The 21,550-nt window shown below is 45.3% G+C and overlaps 1 protein-coding gene and 1 pseudogene across 1 annotated transcript; one reads left to right on the top strand and one right to left on the bottom strand.

The window, feature by feature from the left end:
• Positions 1 to 229: 229 nt before the first annotated feature.
• Positions 230 to 849, top strand: LOC136470843 (RING-H2 finger protein ATL8-like). The gene has a single exon (XM_066468585.1). It carries the CDS (start codon positions 292 to 294, stop codon positions 790 to 792), a length of 501 nt encoding a protein of 166 aa, XP_066324682.1. The 5' UTR covers positions 230 to 291; the 3' UTR covers positions 793 to 849.
• Positions 850 to 3,118: 2,269 nt separating this feature from the next.
• Positions 3,119 to 21,550, bottom strand: part of LOC136499388 (protein argonaute 18-like) — a 37,316-nt pseudogene continuing 18,884 nt past the window's right edge.

Below are 21,550 nucleotides of genomic sequence, written 5' to 3'. Positions count from 1 at the left end.
CATACCAACTACTCCCATCTCAACTCAGGGAATGATGGATGAAGACAGCAGGAAATCCTCTGAGACTTTCTACGAACAACCCCCACCTCTCTCTCTCAGTCTCTGCCTCATCTCTTTCTGTGACGACAACTGAGGCTTATTAAATAAACACTTGTCAATGAGCTGAGCTTATATATATAGCACTAATACTAATAGCAGCAGCTGTGCAGCAACGACCAAAAGACAACCGCTCGTCGTCGCACTCGCACGCACCGGCCACCGGCACCGCCCAGCAGCAACCAGGCAACCAGCATGACCCCCGACGCGGCCTTTGTGCTGGAGATGGCCGCCGTGGTCTGCTTGGTGCTGCTCATCGTCGCCATCGTCGCCGCCGCAGCGGGCGCCTGCGACCCTGTCGCCGCCGCGGCGGCGGTGCACGACGTCGAGCAGGCGCTCGGGCCCGCCACGCTCATGACGTACGACCAGGCGAGGACGAAGGCGGCCGGCACCGGCGTCAACGGCAAGAAAGGGAGAGCACCGGCGCCGTCGCCGGCGGCGGAGGAGGAGGCGCCGTCGTGCGCCATCTGCCTGTCGGAGTACGCCAAGGGCGACGAGCTGGTGCGGGTGCTGCCGGCGTGCGGCCACTTCTTCCACGCCGACTGCCGCATCGACTGGTGGCTCCGGCAGCGCGGCACGTGCCCGATCTGCCGCGGTGGTCTGCGGCCGCTGCCGCTGCCCCTGCCAACGAGTCCGGGGTGTCCGCCCATGCCGCCGCGAGTGACCGGCGCCGCCATGGTCCGCGGTAGGGGTTGAATCGGCTCAGCTCGCATTCTTGATTCTTGGTTTGTTGTTAGGAGTTTGCAGAGGAGACAGACAGAGGTGAAAATGGTGCAGGCGATAATTTTGTTACGGAGGCCTTTACTTTAAAACAAAAAAACTGTAAGCATTTTTTTAAAAAAAAAATTGTAAGCCTTTCTGCTACCAGAAGTTTTTTACATTTTGATGCTGTCCACCGTTGTTTTGGATTATGGGAGAAGACACAAAGGGTGCGTTTGATTCGTGTCAGCCAACTTTTGTCCCTGCTCAGGTTATTTGACTAGCGTTTGGTGCAAAGTACGTTTAGTTAAGGGTCTGTTTGGCAGGGTACTGGCTCCTCTGAAAATGGCTCTGGATGAGCTGAAGTCGTTCTGAAAAACGTTTGACAAAACGGCTCCTTCGCACTAGACGACGTGAACCCACGGCAAGGAGCCGTGCGAAGCTTGTTTTTGACGTTTCTCCTGCGCAGGCAAAAAATGGTTCCGGCTCTTGACCGGCTCCTCATGTGAAACCCTTTTCAAAATAAGCATTTGACACAGCTTCTGTAGGTGCCGAAGCTGAAGCCCTGCACTACGAAAGAGGCTCTAAACCGGGGGGGATTTGGAGCTGAAGCCCTGCACTACGAAAGAGGCTCTAAACCGGGGGGGATTTGGGCTGCGCCATCTGCAGTATAGTAAGCAGCAAAGTGAGGCTGATTCCAGGACCGTCAATTCGTGCACGGTGCACCCTGGCCTATTTTGGTTTCGGCGCATGGACATGCACAAGCTGAAGTCAACCATCCAGTGGTTGTGCGTTCTTCGATTGTTTTGAATTACGAAGCTTGAAACGTTAGTATTTACTAAACGGTATATCTAATCTTAAATTTGTTTTGGTTATTGTATTTTTTTATGATTTTATCTCCAAAACAAGATCCTACATGCATGGCTACAATTCAACGAAGAGAAAACATAAGATCTAGACCCTACGAGTCGTGCACAAAGCTATAGTACACCTTGGCATGCATTATAATTTTAGTTTAGTCACCATCAAAGTTTGAGGCCCGTTTGGCCAGGCTCCGGCGGCTCCGGCTCCCGCCTGTCGGCTCCTGGGCGGCCGACACTTGGTTACTGTTTATCAAAGTCGTTTTTCTCTCTCCTCCTTTCCTTTCTCACTGACACCACCGGAACCGGAGAAGCTCGTTTTTCTGGCTCCGCGGCTCCGGCTCCTGTAGGCACCTGTCGGCTCCTGTGCAGCCGACACCCCGCTACAGTGTAGGAGCCGGAGCCCGCATGAGCCCGGCCAAACGGGGCCTTCCTACTCTGTACTAGGTTGACTGTGATGACAGATTGGACCGAGCTTTTCCTCTGTAAACAACGACTAATCTGCTTAACATTGGCCCGTCGTCTGCGTGTGGACTGGACCATTTCTTGTTAGCATCTTTTACGACTCCTTGGAAGCTGCTAGAAGCCGATACACAGATGCGAGGCTTGAGATTTTCAAATTAACCAAGTTGTCCCTCTACGTCCTCTTCGCTTGGCTTATAAGTCGTACTTTTTCAGTCAACGAATAGTATTTTTCTCTCACCACAAATCAGCTAATGATACTTTTAGCCATGGCTTATCAGCCAAGCGAACAGGACTTTGAACGATTGAGAGCGTGTGGACTTGACCACTTCTAGTTATGATTTTCTTATGACTCCTTCAAAGCCACACCGCATTCGATGTGTGCCCAGTATGACAGGCTTCGTGCTAGCAGGAACTATGAGGAGGAAACAAGAGACGATAGAATCATGCAGTTGACAGGATGATCAGGTAGTACTGTACTGCCTTGACTTTTTACAGCAACAGAAGTTACCAATTCGGATCAAAACATCGTGTTTGGTGAGGCCAACTGACAGAGAACGAAGCTCAGAAGTTCCTCTCTTACACGAATTAAAGCAAGCCAGAGGATGATGCCTTTAGGTACCTTTGCAGGACCCTCTTCGCTTCTCTTATAATCCGTTTTTTTCAGCTTATTTTTTAGCCGGAATAGTGTTTTTCTCTCACAACAAATCAGTCGAAACAGTGTTTCGACTTGTTTTTTCAGCGAAGCCAACGACTGTTAAACATATCTCACGCATTCTGAATTACTGGAAAAAAAAACTGATTCAACATAGGCTTCCACAAACATACTCTGTTCAGGGGAAATATCACACCACCAAACAAAACATCCATCCATTCCAGTATACAGAAAAGAACACGACAACTATTGCAGATGCCATCCTTCTCCAGATGTCAGACAGAGACTCAGAATACACTCAAATCTTTCACTAGAGCAATGCATCGTATATCCAGGGGGCAAAGGACTAGCAGTAGAACATGGACCCCTTCAGCTCGTTCTTTATCTCTGGAAGTTGCTTCGGGCCAGCGCCAGGAGCAGCTGCACTGCCGGAGCTTGACGCTGACGCCGTGTCAGAGCCTTTGGCGAGGTAGGCGAGGGCACGATGTGCGAGCTTTTGGGCGTAGAATGCGGGAGGAGCTGCCATTACAAACAATCAGCATAGCATCACGTTAACATTTTCTGCCATGCACTATGCAAAATTGTGGTAGTAAGGTTTTATTTTTGTTTAACAGTCGTGCTTCTGCATCTGTACATGGATGTAGATTAGAGATTCAGCCAGAACCGTCCAGTTCAACTGCAGTCTGGATGTTGATTTCACTAGATACCGTGCTTGAGCAGGAAAAAAATGGGGCAAGTTCGTTTAAACTAAATTATCTGTGAATACAGAGAAGAATGTCATACCGATCGACACTGACCGAGTGCCGCTTGTATAACTGATGAGAGACAAAATAGGACAAACTGTCAGACACCTGAACAGCTCAAACTGCCAAAAAAAAAAGCAGCAAGTAACAGCATGCTTACGTGTAGCACAGGTTATTTGTGAGAGCCTGCAGTTCATCTGCCGTGAAGTTGTTATCATCTCGCAGCACAAGGTACTTCACAGGACGCCTTGGCCCCTGCATTTTCCACAGTCATCCAATCTTTATTCCTTGGATACAAATTGACAAGAAGACAGTCAAGCTAATGTGATATTGTGGACATCTTACTTTGACATCAGCTTGGTTGCAAAGGAAGAAATCAAATTCTGCTGGGTGACAGATCTCACTATCAACCACTGTGCCTACAATTTTTTCAGGAACATGTGGTTAAGATGGCTTATGAAACAGGATACCATAAATTGACTGTTGTGAATAATCTCGTGGTTCTAAGTTCTAACCAGGCTCAACAATTTTCTTCGTACAGAACGGAGCTTATATTTGTTGTCCATGGGGGACAGCCTTAGTCTATGCCTCTTCTGCACAACAATGAAGGTGATTTGTGGCTTCTCATTATCATACAGTGTGTTCCAAGCCTGGAGAAGAAAAAAATAGTTGTTACCAAATGTTCTAATCAAATATGATATTGGCAAGCACTATTTGCTCTCAAATTACTTTACCTTTTCTATCGCTGGGATTTCTTTCTCCAAAACTTGTTTGAACCGACCCTCACTTATGCCATCCCTAGTAACCAAATACATAGCAGAAGGACATAGAGAGAAAAGCAGTCAACTGTTAATTTTCATGGGATGATGATCAAAATAGCGCATCACAGAACAAATGAGATGTTTGAACCTGTAGAATATCAGCTGCTGGAGCTTCTTGTTGGACTCGTTTGCAAATGCATGAAGGAGCTCCCTTCAAAAGTTTCATAAATTAAAATGCAACCTAATATGGTGGCATGCATGTTCAAATAGTTACATAGATTGAAGGTCTTACTTGACAATGTCTTCAAGGCCACTGATCTCTTCAGTGTGACCCTGTGCACGAACAACACTATTATACTTATACACCTCATGCCAGTCTTGGGATGCAACGACCTAAACAGAACCTCAGGCAGCATCTGTTAGTTTAATGATATGAAAATGGAAAAGGCACTGTGTCCATTTACCAAACAAAAGGAAACCTTACAGAAGCAATCGAAGGGGCAGCAGAACCATCTTTTTTTTTTAGAAGGGTGAGAAACATGAGCACCAAATATAATCGTCGGCTTGTTTGAAACAACCGGTAAACTCTTCTGCACGTCATCGAATACTGAGTTCCTTCCTCCAGCCTATCAAGATGGTGAATATATCATATCATGTTGAACTGCCAGTTTTTATAAAACAATATACATGAAGAAGCGAATCTGAGGTTTACCTTGACATTGATCTTAATAGCAATATTTGCCAATATCTGACTATTTTCCGTGAAGACATTTGACCTTTGACAACACTGTGACACGAGACCAATATCTGTCTCACAGATCCTTTTAATATTTCCTGTGGTTTGAAGTAATATCAGGCATCACATATATGTAATAGAAGTGAAGAAATTATGTCTCCAATCATAGACACTACCATATAAACTGCCATTTTTATCTGGTAGTATAGCAAGCAGTAAATCAATCTTCTGATGCCTCAGCTTGTTCTTCGCTTCCTGATAGCATTTACGAATGCCATCTTCAACTTGATCTGGACGTGCAGTGAATATTGGGAGCTTCAAATAGGCAAATTCCTGAAATTAAAGTGAAAAAGGGTAGGCAATACAGTTTGGACCTAGAGACAGTAAAAAAGGATGATGAAAAAGCATATTACCACTCCAGTAGTACGAGATAAATCTTCTTAAAGCAAAACTCCTTAATATCTTTCTCGGATAAATCTTCACAAAAGTTAAGACATGCCCAGTTGCTGATCTTGGCACCATTTATTACTTTCTGCAAACAAAATATTCAAGCAATGGTTATAGATTAAGAACAAATATATGTACAACCAAAATTCATGGAAAATTAAAGAAACTTTTTTCTTGATTCATTACTTCACTGAAGAACGCAATAGCAAGTAAATGATAGAATGGCAGTACTGGAAAGGTTCTCAAAATGGATCTTCATTGAAGCTGTAACATTAAGATTGGTTTAGCAGTTCATGACATACCTTGTCTTTCATATTCCAGTACCCATTCATTGGAAACCCCGTCTTCTGAGATCCAGAATCATGATACTTAAGCTACAACAGCAACAAAAGGGGAGCATATAAGACAATCACAAACTTCTTTAGACCCAAAAGTACTACATCAGAACTCATGGAAGCAGGAGTACATTTGGAGGCAGCAGAACTCTAGCATCAACTGTTGCAAGATTGTCATCAACTTCTATGTCAAAATCATTTGCACGTTTGGTGCGTCTGTACTGCTCCTTATCAACAATCTAAGACAAGTGGAAGTTAGGTTAGCAAAAACTTAAAGATATTTTTTATCAGTTTACAGCTGTCACAACATTACACGAAGTGCAGTGAGATCATGAACCTGATGACAGGATTGCTCCGGTTCAGGATGGATGCAGGCTGACTTCCTTAGAGTAGAAATCTGACTAGCTTCCAGCTTCTTCTGGTAACACTGCCTGGGAACTATCTTGCAAACCTGAAATTCAAATTTACATTCGGAAACAGCAGCAGAGTAAGGAAGGGTAAGGAGTATAGAAGCATAAGACATCATGTTGAAGTTGAGATGTCCATAACTACTATGTTTAAAAAAAGAAGTCCATAACTACCAACCTCTATAGGAAGATAGACTGGATTCTGCTCGCTGCGAGCGATGATGCATGGGAGAGATTTGTATTTCAGGTCCAGGCTGTATATTTCTCTGAAGTAATTAATGACTGTCGTTGTGGCTCCACTAGAATGAAAACTGATATTTTAAAGGCACCATGAAACGTTTGAGTAGTAAAAAAGAAGTGCTGTTGACAGAATTTAATGGCACCATGTATTTCTGAACTAAAGAGGCTAAGTTGAACGTAAATGCAAACGAGAGGAATCCTACCTCAAATCATTAGTAGGATTCACTGACAAACCAACAATTCTGTACTTACGGCGTCTATTATCTCCTAGGTGTGTGACTTCAATCCTCACACCCCTGAGGACCTTCAAGAGCTGAAATTCAGAAAACAACAACATACATCTGAAGTTCTGATGTGCATAGTGCATTTTGTATCAAGGCCGGAGAAAGCATGGATACCTTGTCATACTCAGGTTTAGTCAAGTTTCTATCCACGACATCCATCTTTAGGATCTTCTGAACGAATTCAATCAATAGCAAGGGTTGAACGAATACAGATGAGGACACATCTGCAATGGAAAAATTACTGCACGTTACAAATTCGGCAAAGACACGAGATCTGAACTGCAATATTACCAAGTGCAATCGCAAGTTTTTCTTTCAATCAATCACCTGAAACTAAGGTGTCCACTTGGTTTGAACTGAATATGATTTACACCAACCACATGAAAATGAAATGAACTTATACAAGTACAGATTTGTATCCAAATTTCCCCTATTGGCCAGTTCTGCCATCTAAACATCCTATCTGTGTTTCTGACCATACTGTACATAACTAAAAAGGAAAACCCACATTTAGAAGTGAAGTGATATCTGACCTGCAATCAGAGACAAGCAGTTCTGTGTTGACCTGATGCTCTGATAGAGCCCCTTGTTAGATTGATCTCAATCCCAAACTGGGCCAAACGGCCCAGTTGGGCCTTTGATCCGCGCCCTGATGGGGGGCGCCCAGCCCACTATGGCTGGAGGGCCCCTGTCACACTGCGCAATAAATAGATGTGGGGGCCGGCGGCTCAAGACACGAGGTTCGCCTGAGCCGAGCTCCCCACCGACAAACCCTAATCCGATATAGAGGGCGCGCAGCCAGTGACGGAAAGCCACCAGCCGCGCCGCCACCGGACTGCGTCACCGCCACCACTGCATTGCGCCGCCATCCGTCTTCCCCGACCGTCGCTGCCCTAGCGCAGACATCGACTCCATGGCGGACGCGAGCGGATCCTCCTCTACTGCGGTGTCAGGTTTGACACATCCATCTTCTACCCCTTCCTTTTTCTCGTTCTACATACTGTTACTACACTAGTAGATGTTCTAGGATTCATGTTTCTATTCAACAGCAAGTACCCGGCTAGATCTATGCTCCTAGTGATCCTATAAGTTCTAACAATAGTATCGGAGCCTCGTTTAGGTATAGATCTAGCTTATCAGTGGAGATCCGTTTGGATCTGAGAAAAGAACAGAGGTTCATCCGAACCCTAACCCGTCGGGGAACAAGAACAGTACCCTAACCCGTCGGGGAAGATGAATAGTGACTCCAGTGAGCAACCCTAACCCTAACTCGCGACGGGAAAGAGGAACAGCTAGCCAGATTCTATTGAGTAGATCTCGGTATAGGTACAAATAGAAAAGAAATCAAATCAAAGAGATGAACCAAATCGAACGAATCGAATCGGGAAAAGAAACCCTAACCCTAGATCCCCAATCGGTTGAATCCGAGAAGAACAAAAGAAAGAACTCAAATCAGAGGGGATGTTGGGGAAGGGGAGGCCTACCTCGCCGCTGCGCAGCGCTGCTGCCTCACCGGCGCGCGGGGAGAAGAAGGTCGAGCCTGGGGCGCTGCCCACCGGGCTCTGGCCAAAGGGGCGCCATGGCCAGGCCGCTCGACGGCGGCGCGCTCACCCACTGGGGAGCACGCACGCCGGTGAGGGGGCCGGCGACGGCGCCGGGGCTCTCTGCTCGCTCTCGTCATCGTTTGCTCGTCGCTCGGGAGATTCGAGGCTAAGAAGGGGAGAGAGGAGAAGGCCGAATGGCCGCTAGGGTTTGGGGACCACGGCTGGGAGAGGGTTTTTGTTTGGCCGAAACAACCGGACGGCCGTCGGATGAGATTGGACGGCGATGGAAGAACGGGCCAACTCGCGGCCCAGGCGGGCGCGTGCAGCCGCGGCACTATGCCGGCCCAGGCCCACGTTGCGGCCTGGGTGCCGCCGAGCGCCGCGCAGAGCAGTGGGCCGAGCCGGTTTTGGCCGGTTTGGGCCGAGAAAGGAAGAGCAAGAGCCGGTTTCGTATTTTTCTTTTTCCAGAAAAATTGAAAATGGAAATTGGCTCAAAAGAAAATAGAAAAAATATTTTTTTCCTGTGGGTAAAATTCAAGAGAATGAGTTCATTTTTTCTGCTGCGTATTTTAAAGTTGTTATTTTCATTATTAAATTCGAACCAACGGGAGAATTTAATTTTGAAAAATGGATATGTTTTAGCTTATTATAATATTGTTGTTATTCTGACCAACGTTGATTAATGACCATATTATGATGAGTTTTGTCATGCATTAATTCTATTTCTGCCCAACGGTGATGTAGAATTAGTGTAGAGAACAATTGTATGTTTTAATTTTGACCAACGTTGAAACTAAGACATGCAATTGTTATTATTATGTTTATGTTCTCACTCTATATGAATTGTGTTTTCAGGCGGATACAACTTGATGAGTTGTATCAAAGAGATCTCCACTCTCAAAGGTGATAACTACACGTAGTAAAAGAAAAAGATTGACCTGGCCTTCATCTTGGCTGAGGTGGACTGTGTAGTCACCTCACCGTGTCCCACAGAGCCTATGGCACCGGTGAGGGAGACAAATGAGGCTGATACCGCTTGGGCTGCCAGAGAAAGGGATTTTATATCCCAAAAGATGCCCTATGACCTTAAGCATAGAAAGTGGATCACTACCAACAAGAAATATTTGGTTGTGATAAAGAACACGATTGAGTCTGTAATTGTGGGCTCAATCCCAGAGTGTGACACGGTCACCGAGTACCTTGATAGAATAAATAGTCAGTTCACTGGCTCTTCAAAGACATATGCTACCCAACTGATAAAGCAGTTGGTGACAGAGAGATACTCTGATAATGGTGGCATAAGAGAGCACATACTAAGGATGAGCAATTTAACATCCAAGCTAAAACCAATGGATCTGGCTCTCAAGGAAGAGTTCCTTATCCATCTGATTTTTGCTTCCTTGCCAAAGGAGTTTGTGTGATAGAACCGACCAATTATACGAAATTAAGTAAGAAAATCATCCACCAGAGCAGACGATTGAGCAAACTTAAGCCCGTATAACCCGGTAGTCCGTGAAATCACGAAGGATTTCAAACCAACTCATGTCCCAGCCACGATCGTAATAAGTTTAGTGGTCACCATCACATATTACATAAAAGTTCGCGATCTCAGATACATCAGAGTTTAAACATAGTTATTACAAACCAGTTCGAATAAAAGTAGCGGAAGTCATTTGTTCAAACCACACACACACTCACGCGGAGTTTAAATACAGTGCCAGTGAATGATCATCTCCAACAAAAGCATCAGATGAGACGTAAGGAATGACCATGCCCATGGTCCTAAGCATCACCCATCGCAGGATAAAGGCAGTTGATACAGTAGCCGTAATACATCTGCCCATCTGCAACAAGTGGAAATAAAACCCTGAGTACGAGAAGGTACTCAGCCAGACTTACCCGACATAACCGAAAATAAATGACACCAAGGATTATGAAGGGCTTTATAGTAGGGTAGCTGACTCATTTGCAAAAAGAAGCATTTTTAGCATTTCGAGAACCTTTCTAAAAGCATTATTGCCAAGTTAATTCTTATTAACCTGTCAACTAGGTTTGCACCTATACTAGAGTAAACATGTGATTAAGCAGATAATGATAACCCATGATCATTAAACAACTTCCTTACTGTCATATTCATTATAACTGTCCAAGTGTTCCATAACATTTACTACGATGAAGTAACTCAAGTCAAGTGCTCACTATCCAGGAGCGATGGCGATTCGAATCGATTCCTAACCAGCTGGTGATTTATTCCTTACACAAACCTCACTCACCCGCTAAAGTGAGATATTGATCACCGAGTCAACTTTCTAGGAATCTCGAGTTTGCCAGGAACCACATGTACCTGGGGGCCGACCGACTGCACTTTGGTCTTATCATCCCGCCCCCGTGTCCTACCACACCTGCTCCGGTACAGTGCGTTGCGGGCAATCTACTCGGCCCGAAAAATCTCCCAGCTTCGCGGTCGGAAGGTACTTTATCCGACCAGCTAAATGTAAGGCATGCGTTCAACATGACTCGAGGCCCAACAACGGTCGGCCCTTAATCGACACAGACGGAAACACTACAGTCCAAAACTCTGTAAGTCTCCGTCCGGTCTCAACTTCATTTAACACTTAGTTATACCATGACTTCATAGTCATCCAAGCAGATCCAGGTAACCACCTATAGCTCGCAGGTGATAGGAAATCACCCGACTTCTACCGGTCTAAGCCAGCTAAGCATTGACTCGACTGCGGATACCAGGGTAACAAGGATATAGTATAACAAAGGTAAGCAAGGTATAATACAGCAACGGTTGCAAACAACTCCTGAACGTAATGCATCAATTAAGTAAAGCATTTAATTAAATAATTGCAAACCGGGAGAAAAATGCTCCGGGGCTTGCCTCTCTCGAAGGAGCTCGGACGGTGATCGGGGCACTCCGGAAGCTCCTCAATGTCCTCCTCGTCGGCTTCTGGCACTTCCTGCTGCTGCACCTCGAACTGCTCCTCGGGCTCCTCGGGTATGACGACTAAGTTCTCGGTTTGCGATCCTGTATGATGCAATGCGCGTAAGTGATTATGCAAACGGTGCATCGAAGGAGATGAATGCAATGGATATGTTTAAATGCAAGGTAGTCAACATCATCCAAGAAACTATACTACAAGCACATGTCATCTACTGCATTCTCTTCTACTACTAATATGTTAAATCAACATATCTTATGAAATGCTTCAAAGATACACCAAAGCTTTACTAATTTCTTAATCACACTTAAAGCAACACTTGCTTAAACCCTAAATAATAATAGGTTTGAATAGCAACATACATTTCTGATGCTCCTAAAAATCTGAGAAAATTACAGTAGCCTAATACTATCCTAAACAAACTACCATAAAAATTTCATGGCATTTGGATAAGTAAACTACCCTACACAAAAATGACAAGCTATAGCATAAAAATGAGCATGAAAATTACTTTGTACTATGAAAAGTGTCAAACAACAGAATTAGTATTTTTCCTAGGTTCTTAATAGCATATAATGACTGTCCAAAAATTACCACATGCATGTTTTATACAAAGTTTGCTCTCTAGCAAAAATAACAAAAATCAGCCATTAAAGGCACTTGAACTACACCTCCAAAGTTTTCCACAGCACATGCATGAAACATATTTTTCCTAGGAAGTACATGACCTAAGAAGATTAACAAACTTGAAATCATATTTTTCTGCAGATTATAGATTTTTCTACATATTTTTCAAGTTATCAGCAATATCCATGATTAAATAAAATCCTACAGAAAAGTATCCCAAAAATGACATGCAAAAATTTTCCCAAGTAGGTCTGATGATAAGGAACCTAGCAAAATTTGTTTCAACAAATTTGGAGCAAGTTTGACCATCCAAACATTTTTCAAACCATTTCAGATTTCAAATAACAATTAATAAATGGAAATCAATTCATTTAAGAAATACTGGGCCGGCCCGTGGGGAACAGCTGGCCCACGGCCATCACCGGCCTGCGCGGCCCGAGCGCGAGGGAGGGGAGACGGCCCAACAGGGCGTCAACCCACGGCCTGGCTCGGCCTGGCCAACCGAGGCAGGGTGACTCGCCGGGGCGCGCGCTGGCGCGGCGGCGCGGCTCGGCCAGCGGCCGGCGGCCGTCTCCGGCCACGGCAGCGCAAGCAAGCGAGCGCAGGAGGTGTGCGAGGCAATGGCGAAAGCGAGCAGGCAGCTAAGCACGGCTGAGAAGGGGAGGAAAAGGGCGCTCCACGGCGGCCGAGCACGGCGGCGCCATGGACGTCGGTGGCGAGGCGCGGGGAAACTCACCCAGGGCTCGGAAGGCGGCGCAAGCGCGAGCGTGAGCCGAGGGAAGGCGAGGCGGAGCTATGGGCGCGAGCAATCGGAAAATGGCGCGGCGGTGCGAGAGCTCGACGCCGGCGGAGCGGCGGGCACGGCGAGGGCGGAGCTCGAGCTCTCGGCTCAGGAGGGGGAGGAGAGGAAGCGTGGGCGCAAGTGAGCGAGTGCGCGGGCATCAGCAGGTGAAGGCTGGCGCGTGGGCGTGGTGTCAGGCCGCGGCTGACGCGCGGCGGGCGACGCCGGCATGCGGTCGCCACGCGGCGGACGTCCTCTGCCGCGGTCGTGGCGTGGCGCGGCGACCAGCAGGGGAACGGCGCGGCGCGCGGGAGACGGGCCAGAGCGCGGAGCTGGGCTGGGCCGGGGAGCTGCGGGCCGGCGCGGGAGATGCGCGAGGCGCGCGGCTGGCGGGGACGCGGGCCAGGCCGGCTTCGGCAGGCGGGCCAGAAACGAGGCGCAAGGCCCACGAAGGAGGAAAAATCCTTTTTCAATTATATTTTCAAGAATTTTTCAATACCAGTTTTTCAAATATCATTTTGAGCAAAAAAAAATGACATCTTTTGAAAATGGACCGAAAATGAAAGTTGATTAGAATTTAATTCCTTACAACTTTGCTTTTATGACCAAAGTCCAATTCTATCTAGATTTTAAATTATAAAGTCAAAGTTAAATTTTAACTCAAAACCCTAAATTTTGGAAATTATTTTGGAAGCAAAATTTTGAATTAATTTGAATACAAACCTTGCTCCAAAAATTGTGCTAAACAATTCTAGATGATTCACAAGCATAACCAACAGTTTCTACTCAACTAGCAAGCCAGAATCAGAGCAAAACAACTCTAATAAGTGTATGCATCATTTACGTTTCACAAACATGTTTCGTATGTTTCGAAGTAATGTTTCAGTTGTTATATGCAAGATTATGCAGGTATGATTAGGATGCTTGATGATGCACGATATGTATGATTAGCAGTGCCTAAATGCAGGCATAACACCGGGGTGTTACAGCCCTCCCCCCTTATAAAAATCTCGTCCCGAGATTTGGGTTACGAACCATTTATTATAAAATTCTTCATAAGCTTTTTGTAGATACTCTCCTGTTTCCCAAGTTGCATCTCCCTCATCATGATGATACCACTGTATCTTGTATGTTTTCACCACACTATTCCGAGTAGCACGTTCCTTAGTGTCTAACACCCGGACTGGTTGTTCACGATACACCAAATCTGATTTGAGTTGGATACCTTGAGGTTCTATTCTTTCTTCCGGAACACGTAAACATTTCTTGAGATGCGATACATGGAAAACTAGGAAAACGGTACTCATTGTTTCAGGTAACTCTAACTTGTAGGCTATCGGACCTCTTCGTTCCAAGATCTTGTATGGTCCTACGAATCTCGCGGCAAGCTTTCTTCGGATTCCAAACCTTTTCTTCTTCATTGGTGTGACTTTCAGATAAACATAGTCACCAACTTCAAACACAAGGGGTCTCCTTCTTTTGTCTGCATAGCTTTTCTGACGTGATTGGGCAGCTTTCATATTCTGCTGAATAATATGAACTTTCTTCTCGGCTTCTTCTACAAAGTCAATGCCATAATACCTTCTATCACCAGGCTCGACCCAATTCAATGGTGTTCTACATTTTCTGCCATATAAAGCTTCAAATGGGGCCATCTTGATGCTTTCTTGATAACTATTATTATAAGAAAATTCAGCTAACGGTAACCATGACTCCCAAGATCCCTTGGAAGACAATACACAGGCTCTCAACATATCCTCCAAAACAACATTTACTCATTCAGTCTGACCATCTGTCTGAGGATGATAAGCGGTACTGCGAATCAAACTAGTTCCTAAGCCTTTGTGTAAATGTTCCAAAAATGAGCCGTGAACTGTGAGCCTCTATCAGACACTATGGTCTTTGGTATTCCATGTAACCTCACAATTTCTGCGATATATCTCTCGGCATATTGAGGTGGTCGATAATCTGTTTTGACAGGCAAGAAATGAGCTGTCTTGGTAAGACGATCCACAATTACCCATATTGAATCATGTCCTTTTTGAGTAGTGGGCAAACCCGTGATAAAATCCATACTGATATCGTCCCACTTCCAACTAGGGACTGATAAGGGTTGCAACATACCGGCAGGTTTCATGTGAATTGCTTTCACTCGACAACATGTGTCACATCTGACAACATATGCTGTAATTTTTTCTTCATTTTGGTCCACCAATAACGAGATCTTAGTTCTTGATACATCTTACCACTTCCGGGATGGATAGATAGCTTAGAAAGGTGAGCTTCATCCATGAGTTTATTTCTAAGCTCTCGATCCTTGGGAACCACAAGACGGTTGTCAAACCACAACACGCCCTGTTCATCCACTTTAAAGTGTTGAGACGACTTTTCTTTTATTTTCTCTTTGATATGGAATATCCCCTTGTCAGTTTTCTGACCTTCTATTATCTTACTCTCCAACGAGCAACTAATCTGAATACTATGTAACACAGCAGGATGCATTAGATCGAATCCATCTTCAAGTAATGGCTGCACATTCAAGTAATGTGACTTTCTGCTCAAAGCATCTGCCACTACATTAGCTTTACCAGGATGATATTGTACATTCAAGTTGTAATCTTTGATCAATTCCAACCATCTACGCTATCTCATGTTTAGCTCTGGTTAGGTAAAGATATACTTAAGACTCTTATGATCCGTGAAAATATTGCACACATTACCAAGTAGATAATGTCTCCAAATTTTGAGGGCGTGTACAACTGCAGCAAGTTCAAGATCATGTGTTGGATAGTTGACCTCGTGCTTTTCTCAACTGTTGTGATGCATAAGCAATGACTCTCCTTTCTTGCATAAGGACACAACCCAATCCAGTCTTCGATGCATCGCAAAACACATCAAATGGTTTCTCAATATCTGGTTGTGCTAGAACCGGAGTAGTGGTCAACAGTTTCCGCAAAGTGTGGAAAGCTGCTTCACACTCTTCTGTCCACACAAATTTATGATCCTTCTGAAGGAGGCTTGTCATTGGTTTGGCGATCTTCGAGAAATCTGGTATAAAGCGACGGTAATAACCTGCTAATCCTAAGAAACTTCTAATCTCAGGAACTGTGGTCGGTGCTTTCCAATTCATAACTTCTTGCACCTTACTTGGATCGACTGAAACTCCATTCTCTGATAAAATGTGACCAAGGAAAGGAACTTCCTTCAACCAGAATTCGCATTTGCTAAACTTAGCATACAATTGATGATCTCTAAGTCTGGTCAAGACAGTTCTCAGATGCTCTTCATGATCTTTTTCGTTCTCGGAGTACACCAGAATGTCATCGATAAACACTACCACAAACTTATCCAATTCTGGCATGAAAACTGTATTCATCAAAAACATAAAGTATGCAGGAGCATTCGTCAAGCCAAAAGACATGACAAGATACTCATACAACCCGTATCTGGTGGAAAATACAGTTTTCGGTATATCCTGAGGCCTAATCTTGATCTGATGATAACCGGATCTCAAATCTATTTTTGAGAACACCTTGGCCTTGGATAATTGGTCAAACAGAACATCAATATGAGGCAAGGGATATTTATTCTTGATGGTCACAGCGTTGAGTGGCCTATAATCTACGCACATTCTCAACGTGCCCTCTTTCTTCTTTTTCACAAACAAAGCGGGACATCCCCATTCAGACTTGCTTGGTCGAATAAACCCCTTTTTCTACAAATCTTCTAATTGCTTCTTCAGCTCAGCTAACTCATTTGGAGGCATCCGATATAGTCTCCTTGAAATCGGAGCTATTCCGGGGACTAGCTCAATTCCAAACTCAATCTCCCTATCTGGCGGAAGACCAGGTAGCTCATCCGAAAATACGTCCGGGAATTCACACACTACCGGAATCTGATGAATAGGAGTGACTGCCGTAGCACATATAACACTTATAAGGTCTGTCCTTCGAGGCAATGGTACTTGGAAAGTACCCTCACCTAGGGGATCCTTAAGGGTAAGTACTCGACTTCCCGTATCTATGACTGCTCCCCAATCCTTCATCCAATTCATCCCTATAATGACATCCAAAACTAATCCAGGCATAACTATTAAGTTCACTCGGAACTTCCTGCTACCTAATTCAAGGGTTGCCCCTCGAACCATCTGGTTGGTCAAAACATCAGCCCCTGCTGAACTTATAAGGTACCCATAACCCAATTCTGTGCATAGTTGTCCATGTTTCTGTGCAAATGTTTGACTCATAAAAGAATGTGATGATCCAGAATCAAATAGAACAACTGCAGTGTTTTCGTTGACAGGAAACTTACCAGCAGTGACGGGCTCTCCCTCTGGAATTTCATCCACTGTTGTACTATGCACTCTAGCATTATAAGTCTGCTGCTTCTTCTTGGGCGGGTATGGACAAAACCTCGAGAAATGACCGGGCTGATCACAGTTATAGCAAGGTCCTCTTACTGTCCCGGCAGATCCCACAGCTCCCTTGGAACTGCCTTATACCGCAGTTGCGGCTGCTTTGTTGGGTTGTACTGCCATCTTGTACGGCTTTTGAGGTCCACGGAAATTCTGACTTCTTGGCTGAGGTGGCCTGAATCTAGCGCCAGGTGCCGATGGGCGATAAGGAGGACGACCTCCCATAGGTGCCCTAGCTTGAGACGGCCCACCTTCAAAGGCTCTCTTGCGTGTCTTGGCTGCGGTGCTGGCGTTGTTATTCTTCTCCTGCTTCAGACAGTCGCTGATGAAGTCGTTGAATCTGACGCGGTTGTTGGTACCAACATGCTTCATCATTTTTGGATTAAGACCCCTCTTAAAACTGGCTATCCTTTTAGCATCTGTGTCAACCATGTCGGGAGCATAGCGACACAAGTTGTTTAAGGCATGCAGGTATTGCGTCACGGTTTTGGTGCCCTGGTTTAATGTCAGAAACTCTCCCAACTTCATCTCGGTCAGCCCGGGTGGAATATAGACTCCACGGAAGGCCTCAGCAAACTCTCTCCAAGAAATTTGAGCATTTGGAGGGAAGGTGGTGCGATGGTGCTTCCACCACATTCCCGCCGGTCCTTGCAATTGAAGTGCAGCATACTCCGTTTTCAGAACCTCAGTCATCCTCAACACACGGAATTTATCTTCCATCGTGTTGATCCATTCCTCAGCATCGAGTGGCTCTGTTGCTTCCTTGAATACTGGTGGCCTGGTGTCCATGAAATCTTTGAAGCTGCTATATTGGTTCACTCCCATGCCACCACCTTGATTATTACCACGTTGAACGTTGTTGGCGATGGTTCGAAGAAGATCCTCCATGTTCTTCTGAGATTGTTCCACGTTGCGCTGACTCTCGAGCAGCTGTGCGAGAAACATCTCGGGGGTAAACGGGGGAGGAGGTGGCAAATGTGGTTCATGGGGAGGTTCATTGTTGTTGCTGTGGTTTCCACCACCACCACCACCACCGGTCCCCGCACCGTTGGCACCGGGCTCAGCGGCCTCATACGTGGTTCGGCGAGTGTTTGTCATCTGCATATTTCAGCAACAAGTACGATTGAGTGACGCTGTAATAATTGCGAGTGAAGGAAAAATTATGCCATACTGAATTTACTGGAGAGAATAAATTCATACAATAAAAACAGAGGCACAACAATCGCATTCCAATTAAAACAACAGCACTTAATTGAATTACTTCAACGGCAAACATTGCGTCCATACAATCACATTGCCAGCATACATACACTGGACTTTTTATGCGTTCAGATATCGCATTCAAAAATCAAGTTCCAACCGTATGCCAAGTCTCATACGTTCGAAGCAACACACGATAGATTACATGCCAACAAAAGAAAGGTCATCACGACAAGACCTAGATACTAGCGCAAAGCAACTAGCCTACTCCTCGGGGCCATCGTCGGGATCAGAGATGTCACCATCGCCCCCAGGTGAAACTGCAGGCTCGTTCTCATTGTCGTTGTCAACGTCCATGCCAGCGACGTTCGGTGGAGCATATGGGCCAACCCCATTGTAGAGCGCATGAAACTCCTCGTGCAAGTAGCCGTTGTATTCCTCTAGCTCATCGACCCTCTGCAGCAGAAGGTTTCTTATGTTCCAGGCTTCATTCCTTTCTTGAACCAGCTGTTCAATCATGCGGTCTGCATTGTTGTTGGCTTGAGTCAACGTATGCACTCGCTGCATAGCTCTGTCACCTCTGTCAACCGCTTGATCTTGCTGTAAGTTCATATCAGCCAACTGCTCCTGCAAGCTAGCTATAGCTCGTGCCTGTCTCTTCTTCTGCTTCTTCCTTTTGAGCTTATCCTCACTACGCAAGCCAGTCAAAGTCCAGTAGGTACTCTCGAGACCCTCATACGCTCTGATGGCGGCGAACATAGCACTCATTGCCTGGTTGTCGCTAGCCTGCCCCTCAGCTGGACCTCTGACCAATGCACTTCCCGGAGGCTGAACCCAAATGGCATCACGAGGATCATCCCTAGGAAAAGTACCAGCTAGAGCTGCTGCAAGCTCACTGGGAAATCTGTTCATAATGTCCCTGAGGACACGGAAGGCTGCTCCCTCTGCACCCTCAGCTAGAGTGCGACCCTCAAACTCCAAATGCCAACCATCCCAATCTGGAGCATCACCAAGAGCAGGAACCGTGATCTCCACCACTGCAAGTCCATCATCTGCTAACTGGTTCTCATTCCAAGAGTACACCGGCTCTTGACCCTCTGGGTACCCCACATCATGGAGCACTCTCCAAAGCAAAGTCGGCATGCCAAATTCGCTCAAGAAGGTGTCCGTGGTGCGGTGCTCCCTTAGGGCCAACGGACGTCGAGGTGCTCTTCCTCCGGTGGACTTACGGGCGGTCTGCTTCGTGCGGGCCATCTGTAGCAAAAGTTCTCTTATTACCCCAGGGAAACATATTTTAGGTGATACAACTTTTATCAAAATGAGATAATCAATTTATAAGGGGAGGAATGCATGAGATGAATGAGATGCACAAGTAACATGATGTATGTACGTGCCGTACGTTCTCACAAACTTAGGAAATAATAATTTCTAACGACGAATTCGGTGGCATAATAACGATCTCTCAAATACGTAGCTAATACGTTCTACACGATAGCATTGTTATGTACCTACAGAAGATTCATTTCAGCCCAATTCCCAATGAATGCATAAAAGCAGTAAAATTTTTATCTACACGCTCTACACGGATCCCCAGATACGTGTACAACGGTAGTAACTACCCGAACCATCGTCCTATTGACGGCATCGCCTCCACAGACGGAAGACCCATACATGGGATACCTTTGTAAAACATGCGTAGAACATGCAATTATTCTAGCATCATATAAGCATTCACCCTAGATCGGCGGTGTATCCGATCATGCTCTCACAACTCACACTTACCGAGGCGTAGAGGCAAATGATCCATTCATTACCACTCAAACAAGTGGCACTCATACAATAGCACGCCGTATGAGCGACAAAAGAGAAATATGATGCAAGAACCCCAGTCAGTACTTAATTAAGCCACCTAAGGTCCTTAACTGGGCATAAAGGATATGATCACTGGCACACTTTATAGTTTTTAAAAATCACGTTTTCCAAATGCCTTTTTGTTTTAAATACACTTGTGAAGAGTAACACGCTAAACCATGCTCTGATACCAGCTGTGACAGAACCGACCAATTATACGAAATTAAGTAAGAAAATCATCCACCAGAGCAGACGATTGAGCAAACTTAAGCCCGTATAACCCGGTAGTCCGTGAAATCACGAAGGATTTCAAACCAACTCGTGTCCCAGCCACGATCGTAATAAGTTTAGCGGTCACCATCACATATTACATAAAAGTTCGCGATCTCAGATACATCAGAGTTTAAACATAGTTATTACAAACCAGTTCGAATAAAAGTAGCGGAAGTCATTTGTTCAAACCACACACACACTCACGCGGAGTTTAAATACAGTGCCAGTGAATGATCATCTCCAACAAAAGCATCAGATGAGACGTAAGGAATGACCATGCCCATGGTCCTAAGCATCACCCATCGCAGGATAAAGGCAGTTGATACAGTAGCCGTAATACATCTGCCCATCTACAACAAGTGGAAATAAAACCCTGAGTACGAGAAGGTACTCAGCCAGACTTACCCGACATAACCGAAAATAAATGACACCAAGGATTATGAAGGGCTTTATAGTAGGGTAGCTGACTCATTTGCAAAAAGAAGCATTTTTAGCATTTCGAGAACCTTTCTAAAAGCATTATTGCCAAGTTAATTCTTATTAACCTGTCAACTAGGTTTGCACCTATACTAGAGTAAATATGTGATTAAGCAGATAATGATAACCCATGATCATTAAACAACTTTCTTACTGTCATATTCATTATAACTGTCCAAGTGTTCCATAACATTTACTACGATGAAGTAACTCAAGTCAAGTGCTCACTATCCAGGAGCGATGGCGATTCGAATCGATTCCTAACCAGCTGGTGATTTATTCCTTACACAAACCTCACTCACCCGCTAAAGTGAGATATTGATCACCGAGTCAACTTTCCAGGAATCTCGAGTTTGCCAGGAACCACATGTACCCGGGGGCCAACCGACTGCACTTTGGTCTTATCATCCCGCCCCCGTGTCCTACCACACCTGCTCCGGTACAGTGCGTTGCGGGCAATCTACTCGGCCCGAAAAATCTCCCAGCTTCGCGGTCGGAAGGTACTTTATCCGGCCAGCTAAATGTAAGACATGCGTTCAACATGACTCGAGGCCCAACAACGGTCGGTCCTTAATCGACACAGACGGAAACACTACAGTCCAAAACTCTGTAAGTCTCCGTCCGGTCTCAACTTCATTTAACACTTAGTTATACCATGACTTCATAGTCATCCAAGCAGATCCAGGTAACCACCTATAGCTCGCAGGTGA

Source organism: Miscanthus floridulus, chromosome 1, assembly GCF_019320115.1.
Source record: "Miscanthus floridulus cultivar M001 chromosome 1, ASM1932011v1, whole genome shotgun sequence".
Classification (NCBI taxonomy): domain Eukaryota; kingdom Viridiplantae; phylum Streptophyta; class Magnoliopsida; order Poales; family Poaceae; genus Miscanthus; species Miscanthus floridulus.
Note: the sequence above shows the minus strand (reverse complement) of the source record. Positions and strands in the feature narration are given on the sequence as shown.